Source organism: Arachis stenosperma, chromosome 2 (assembly GCF_014773155.1).
Source record: "Arachis stenosperma cultivar V10309 chromosome 2, arast.V10309.gnm1.PFL2, whole genome shotgun sequence".
NCBI lineage: Eukaryota > Viridiplantae > Streptophyta > Magnoliopsida > Fabales > Fabaceae > Arachis > Arachis stenosperma.
Window position 1 is genome coordinate 72,192,550 of NC_080378.1, and position 7,666 is coordinate 72,200,215.

Genomic DNA, 7,666 nt, shown 5'->3' on the forward strand with positions numbered 1-7,666 from the left:
TGCTGTCCTTAGGTTGGTTATTTAACCACCTCTTAGCTTGGTCCTTTACAGCAAATGGAAGTAGTAATAATCTGTAGACATCCTGATCTACTTCCTTATCATGTACTGTGTCAGCAATTTGTAAAAATTGTGCCAGAAACTCTGTAGGTTCTTCCTGTGGAAGACCGGAATACTGGCAACTTTGCTGCACCATGATAATGAGCTGAGGATTCAACTCAAAGCTACTGATTCCGATAGAGGGTATACAGATACTACTCCCATATGAAGCAGTAGTGGGGTTAGCATATGACCCCAGAGTCCTTCTGGACTGTTCATTTCCACTTAGTTCCATGATGGAGCAAGGGAGATGATATGGATGTTGATATTATTTATTTTATTAAAAAAAAATTTTTATATATATTTTCGAAATAATAAAATAAAATAAAATAAAATAAATAAAAAAATGAAATAAAAATGAAAATAAAAATAAAAATAAAAATTTGAAAATATTTTATGAAGATTTTCGAAAAAAATGAGGAGAGAGAAATTGGTTAGGATATTTTCGAAAATTTTGAGAAAAGATAAGATAGAAGATATGATTTGTAAAAGATAAATATGATAGGAAACATATGTAATTGAAGATTGAAAAGATATAAAAGGTATTTGAAAAAGATAAATTTGTTTTGAAAAAGATATTGTGAAGATTTGAAAAAGATATTTATGAGTTGAAAAGATTTTAAGAAGGAAAATATAAATTTTTTTTTTAAATCTTAAAAGGATAAGATTTGAAAAATTTTGAAATTGAAATCTGAATTTTTATAAAAAAAAATTCGAAAATATGGCTTAAAAATAGTTAGAAAAGATATTTTTTTGAATTTTGAATTTTATGATGAAAGAGAAAAACACATAAAAGACACAAGACTTAAAATTTTTAGATCTAATGCTCCTTGTTTTCAAAAATTTTGGAGGGAAAACACCAAGGAACACCAAACTTAAAAATTTTAAGATCAAAACACAAAGAAGACTCAATAACACTTTGAAGATTCACAAGAACACCAAGAACAAAAGAAAGAACACCAAACTTAAAATTTTTAGAAAACCATAATGAAATTTTCAAAAATTAAAGAGAGATTAACAAGAAAACACCAAACTTAAAGTTTGGTATAAGATTTAATCAAAGAAAAATTTTTTTTGAAAAAGGTTTTAAAAAGGGAAGATACCCAATTGCCAAGAACATAAGCCAACGCTCTAGCCAACTGATTTACAAATGTAACGTGTTTTAAAATTGTATATAAAAAGATTTATTTTTGAAAACTAATAATTTGAAATTGCACCATAAAAACACGAAAAATACACAAAACAAAACAAACCAAAGATCAAACAAGAGAAAATGACAAGAACAATTTGAAGATCAAGGAAGAACAAGAACATGCAATTCGAAAAATTGAGACAAGGAAAAACATGCAATTGACACCAAACTTAGAACAAGACATTAAACTCACGAAAAAAAATTAGAAATTGATAAAGAAAAATAATATTTTTGAAAAATTTTTGAAAATGGAATAAAGGACTCAGAATTTAATGACTCTATAACAACAAAAATAAATTATTCCTAATCTAAGCAACAAAATAAACCTTTAGTTGTTCAAACTCGAATAATCCCCGGCAACGGTGCCAAAAACTTGGTGCACGAAATTGCAATCACACTTTTGCAATCCGCACAACTAACCAGCAAGTGCACTGAAATTTTTTTTTGAAAAATATTTACAATAACCAATAATAAAACACACATTTGCAATTTCTCGGGAACGGCGCCATTTTGAAGAACTGAAGATTGATGGCTTAGAAGTTATAATAAATTCTCGTTGCAAGTAGAGTTTCTAAACCAAGCAATCAACCTTTCTTACAAACGTTTGGTTGTCACAAGTAACAAACCCAATAAAATTTATAAACCGAAGTATCCAAATCTCGGGTCGTCTTCTCAAGAAATTGCAAGGAAGTATGATTTATTATTGGTTATGGAAAATAGTATTTTGGGTTTTGAAAGAGTTTTGGACAGGAGAAAGAGATTGCAGGAATTAATAAATTAATAACTGATAAAACTCTTGGCAAGGTATGAAAACTGGAAGTCCTATCCTAGTTATCCTTATCAGGTGTGATGAGAATTGGATTTTTGCTCCCACTTAATTAACCCTTACTAAATAAAAAAAAGTCAAGTGGATTGAATTAATTTGACCCTCAAGTCCTAGTCAACTCCTATGGAAAGACTAGCTTTAGAGCGATCTAAATTAATCATCAATCTGTCAATTTCAACCACTGCTGAGTTTGATAACTCAAGGGTCACCAATTAATCAACCAAAGCCAAAAGAAAAAAATCTAATTATTTATATAATAAATAGAAGAAAGCAATCATGAGTCTGAAATACCTCAAATTATATTAATTAAGAAAATTCTAACATGAAATATTCATAAACAAATAAAAGAGAAAATAAATAAAAAGAACATTGAACATGTGATGAAGAAGATAAAAATATTCCTAAATCCTTTAAGAGGAATCCTAATCCTAAGAGAGAAGAGAGAGGAGAGAACCTCTCTCTCTAAAAACTACATCTAAATTATGAAAAGTGAATTATGAGTCGTCTCCTTCATTCCTCCACTTTGCAGCCTTTAATCTGTATTTTCTGGGCTTGAAACTGGGCCGAAAATAGCCCAGGATTTGCTGGTTATGAAATCTGCACGCTGATTTTTGTCACTGCGACGCGTCCGCGTGGAGCGCGCATTCGCGTCGTCTAGCGGTACGGTTACTATGGCAAATTATATATCAAATCGAAGCCCCGGACGTTAGCTTTCCAACGCAACTGGAACCGCATCATTTGGATCTCTGTAGCTCAAGTTATGGTCGTTTTAGTGCGAGAGGATCAGGCTGATAGCTTTGCAGTTCCTTCAACTTCTTGTATTTCTTTCACTTTTGCATGCTTCCTTTTCATCCTCTAAGTCATTCCTGCCCTATAATCTCTGAAATCACTTAACACACATATCAAGGCATCGAATGATAATAAGAGAAGATTTAAATAAAAGAAAATAAAAGCCAAAGAAGCATGTTTTCAATCATAGCACAAAATCAGGAAGGAGAATGTAAAACCATGCAAATCAAATGAATAAGTGGACAAAAGCTTAATAAAAACCACTCAATTGAGCACAAGATAAACCATAAAATAGTGGTTTATCAACATACTAGGAAATTATCATATACTATCTTTCAACTATATTTTGGGACAGTTGACTATGTTCTTTTTTGGGTCACTTCTACCGTCATTTAACTTGCTGCCACATTTAAAGTCAATGTAAGTTTTAGATTTTGCATTGTATTTCATCTTATATATTAAGATGTTACTTCAAAATTCTAATCACTGTAAGTATGTTTGGGCATACTCCATTATCTTGTATTCTATTATTATTTTGTACATATTATGGCTGCAATGATTGCATGAACCATAAGCTTGAATATTCCAATAAATACAGAGTAAGAAGTATCTTCCTAAACAGGAAAAAAAGAGTAGTTTTGAGACAAAGGAAATAAAATTTAGTTTGCATACCATTTATGTTTTCCATGATAACATAACATCATGACAGAGGATCTTTGATATTTTATAGATGTAGACTATTTTAAGCTGAGGATTGTACACAGTTACCAGTCAAATTCTTTTCCATGGCAAGCCAGTTACAAAAGTAAGCAAGGTTTGCATATTTAGGCATGAAGCACGCATATACAAAGGTACAGTTAAGAGTTTCAGAATAAAATATCAATAATTTTTCTCACCTTGAATTGAAGAGCAATTTTCTGATCTAGCCTTTGCATAACGATTAATAGCTTTTGCATGCTTTCAGTAAGGTCCTCATCATTCATATTAGTTGCTGCAAGAGTCTTCAAGTACATAGCAATACTTAATACTATGTGAACCATTACACTCCCAAGTGATTTTTACTAATGTTTTATTTAATTTGTTGATGAACAGATTGGAATAGGGCTTATGGTATGCCAGTAATTTAGTGGAATCAATTAAATTTGTTTCTATCTCAGAAGTATTTTTGAGCTAGCAGGTAGTTTCACTCTGAGTCTCTAATACTTAATATTACTTTGCATAATTGAAAGCATGATTGGAATGTTGAATAAGCTTCTTGAAGCAAAGAAGCACTAAGACTTTTGTTTTGTTTGAATAATGTCTGAATTTCATTATGTCATGGGATTTTCTGCGTTTGTTGGAACAGTAATATATGCTTGCCTTCAGGTTCCTACCTTTAACTTATTCACAATTCTTAGAAAATAATTTTTTTTCTCTCAATAAACTAACTCATCAATTGATTTTGTTTTTTGCAGATTGTGATCACTGTCCTTGATGCAGCTCTGATAGATAAAGCTGGCGGGAAGCCCCTATTACTGGTTAATTCAAAGCAGAGAACAACTCACCTTCAAATTTTGTTGGTTTCCTTATCAAAACTCTTTTCTTGTTTAACATTCTAGTCTCTTGTTTTCTTTTAGATCTTTGGAACCGGATTAGTATCATTAGTGAGACTATATGTAGAATGACTTGTTTTCTTTTAGATCTACGCACTTCTACACCCATACACATAACTAATGATAAAGCTGCTCTGAGTTCTCAGTGTACTAGCTAAGTTCCCTTTTTTACTTTTTTTTTATGCTGTTATTTTTTGTTACTGTTTGATATGGGGTAGGTTGGTTGTAAGGGGATGGTTTTATTGAATGGCTTGTATTTTTCTTCATGATAATTGTTGATATGATATTAATGCTAAGATTTGGTTGGCATCTTTCTAGAGCATGTGTAGAAATAAAGCTGTTCTTTATGTTGACGATGGCACGGATATAGCTTGTGGACAAAGTCATGACCGATAATGGAAAAACCTACATGCTCTACATTAGTTAAGATCTTTTTTAAGTTAGATGAATTTCAGTTTTCAACTATAGTTGCTTCGTTTTGTGACACAGCTTGTGCATTTTCTTTTTTTGTGCATTTTTCCGTTAAAATATGGCCAGAGATACACACCTTCACGCTGGAGCCAAGCGCTCTATCTTTCATAGTGACATAAAACCTAGTAACATTCTTTTGGATAGCAATATGGTGCCTAAGCCCTCAGACTTTGGGCTTTCATTGCAGGGACCCCTATCTACTTCCAAGCTAAAACCAATTGAAGTAGACTATGTTGCAGGTAATTGATTTATTTATTCAATTTTATAAGCTTACTTTAAAGAATGTAATTAAATAATTCAAATAATAGTCTCACTTGTAGGTACATTTAGATACTTAGCCCTTTATTACAAGAAGGTTAGAGCGTCAAATAGTTTCACTGCTGTTCCACTATTATTGTTATTGTCACCACTTTCAATCTCTTCGAATGAGGACTATGATGATGATGGGGATGAAGATGACACTGAAGATTGTAGCTGATAAATTTAGTATGGTTGAACAATACACTGATTTTATATTTTGAATTATAGTTGATGTATCAATACACTTTGTTGATGTATCGTTGTTACTTATTATAGTTGATGTATCAATATACTTTATTTATATTTTGAATTATATTGAATTGTTTATTTATAGTACTTTTCTTTTAGTTTGATAATACGATGAACTTATTTAAATTTATATTTATTTTGTATGAAATCAGATTTATCTTGCAATGAAAAAATCTAAAAAAATTCTCTTTTACCTTATTGACGGATTTTCAGACGAATTTTTCGCCTGTATTTAAAATTAAAAATGCTTTCTCAGGTTCCAATTATTAATGAAAAATCTGTCAATAATCGAAAAAATCTATCGGTAAATTATCGACAAAAAAATTGTCGAAAAGTTTTACGGTTTTTAGGTGAAAGGGGAGATTATTACCGAGAAAAATTTTGTTGGTAATGAAAAAAATCAATCAGTAAATTACCGATAGAAAAAATCCGTCGGTAAGTAATTTTTAACGAAATTTTTATAGAAGAACAAAATTCGTCAATAATTTCGTCAATAACCAAAAATTCGTCAGTAAAAGAGACCAAATCTATTTGTAAATCCATCTGTAATAAGCAATTTTATGGTTGTGTACACCCTCTCCTCTCTTTGCAGCTGTGTGTGTTGTGGTTGGAGTGTCGTGTGAGTTAGTGTTAGAGGGTGGCAGTTGGGAGTAAATGAACGTGGCACGGGTGTTTTAGGGTTAGAGTTTGGTAAAAAAAATAAAGGGTAGTGATTTAAAATTAAATATAATTATTTTTAAGAATATTATTTAATTATAAATTCACAAATTATTTTTAAATAAGTACTCTAATTTAAAATTAGAGATAAATCAATTAATTTTTTGTTAGTTTATAAAATTGAACTAAATTTTAATTATTCAAATTAAATTAATAATTTTTTATTATTTTTTAATTGTTAAAATTTTAGATTTTAAATAAAAAAATCTAATTATTAAAATTTATGAGTTAAAAATAATTTTAAACTCAAGGTATCACCAATTTAACTTAGATATTTTTAGTGAAATAATTTTTTGAATATAAAATTCTAAACAAATATAATAAATAATAATTAACAATTTTGATAAGTAAGAACAATAAATTTAGCTAATGTATTTGAAAAATGTAATTAAAAAATAAAAATAAAAAACTATGGCCTTAATAATTATCTTTAAAAAACAATGAGACTCCCAACAAAAAAGAATTTGTTAATCCTAATTGATTTTTAATGGATAAATCAACAATTTAACATGTTATATAGGTTTAATCCGTTAATACCGATAGAAAATATTGACACAGGGGCTAATCAATCTCATAAAACTAAAAAATCAAAAAAAAATTTATTGACAACTTCGTTATCTTTTGAAATAATTGTCAAAATCATTTAAGATTTTTTCTCTAAAATAAATTAAATAATTTACCACTAACTTTATCATTCCCGTCTTCCCAATCTTTTGTTTTAACTCTTTAATCAACACAACGACCTGATATTAATTATATTGTATTTAATTAGTACTATTAATTATTTATCGGTTCATATACCATCAAACTATTAATCAAACACAACGACCTCATAGGCATACGGCTCTCCTACAGTATAATAAAAGCATGGCCCGGGCAAGAACTACTCTGATTCAGGATATAAATGTAAGTGAGATACACATATACTATCATATTTCCAATCCTAATATAACAAGGAGTGTATATAATGATGCCACATGGGAGTGGATCTTCTTCAGTGAATAAAAAACTGGATGGTGTGTAGTGTTTAATCTAATCATTCACTACACTCTCTTATTTATTTCTGGTCCCACTATTAAAATCAAAGGTGAAAGATTGCACTGTATTTTGTCAAGTGTTGAAAAAACTGGAAAGGATCCATTTCCGATGCCACATATATATGTTAAGAATTGTGTTATTCAGTTATAAAACATGTTTATCAAATTTGTATTCTTAAGATAAAAAAAAAATATGATACTTGATGGTTTCAGTGGCTAAGAGAAGGGGGGTTGAATCTTAGCCCCCTTTTTACTTGATATCACTTGCTGACTTGTCAGACTAATTCTGGAAACTTTTACTCTTTTTATCTCTTCACTACACACGAGACTTTTTCTTTTGTCTCGTCCCTAGCCACGAGACTTTTCTTTTTGTCTCGTCACTTGGCACGAGAAACTT

General features: G+C 30.0%; 1 protein-coding gene across 12 annotated transcripts; it reads left to right on the forward strand.

The window, feature by feature from the left end:
• Positions 1–3,399: 3,399 nt before the first annotated feature.
• LOC130962007 (putative receptor-like protein kinase At5g39000) lies at positions 3,400–5,543 on the forward strand. 12 transcript variants are annotated; one of them, XR_009079687.1, is made up of 6 exons: positions 3,400–3,502; positions 3,634–3,754; positions 3,996–4,080; positions 4,358–4,458; positions 4,814–5,205; positions 5,287–5,543. XR_009079687.1 is itself a non-coding variant. In XM_057888083.1 (2 exons), exons 1-2 carry the CDS (start codon positions 5,025–5,027, stop codon positions 5,442–5,444), a joined length of 351 nt encoding a protein of 116 aa, XP_057744066.1. In that variant the 5' UTR covers positions 4,476–5,024; the 3' UTR covers positions 5,445–5,543. The 12 variants fall into 12 exon arrangements, 1 of the variants encoding a protein (XP_057744066.1); XR_009079689.1 differs by lacking the exon at positions 3,400–3,502 and adding an exon at positions 4,249–4,268 and having other exon boundaries at positions 3,509–3,754; XR_009079693.1 differs by lacking the exon at positions 3,400–3,502 and having other exon boundaries at positions 3,509–3,754; positions 4,814–4,917; positions 5,033–5,205; positions 5,275–5,543.
• Positions 5,544–7,666: the final 2,123 nt, after the last annotated feature.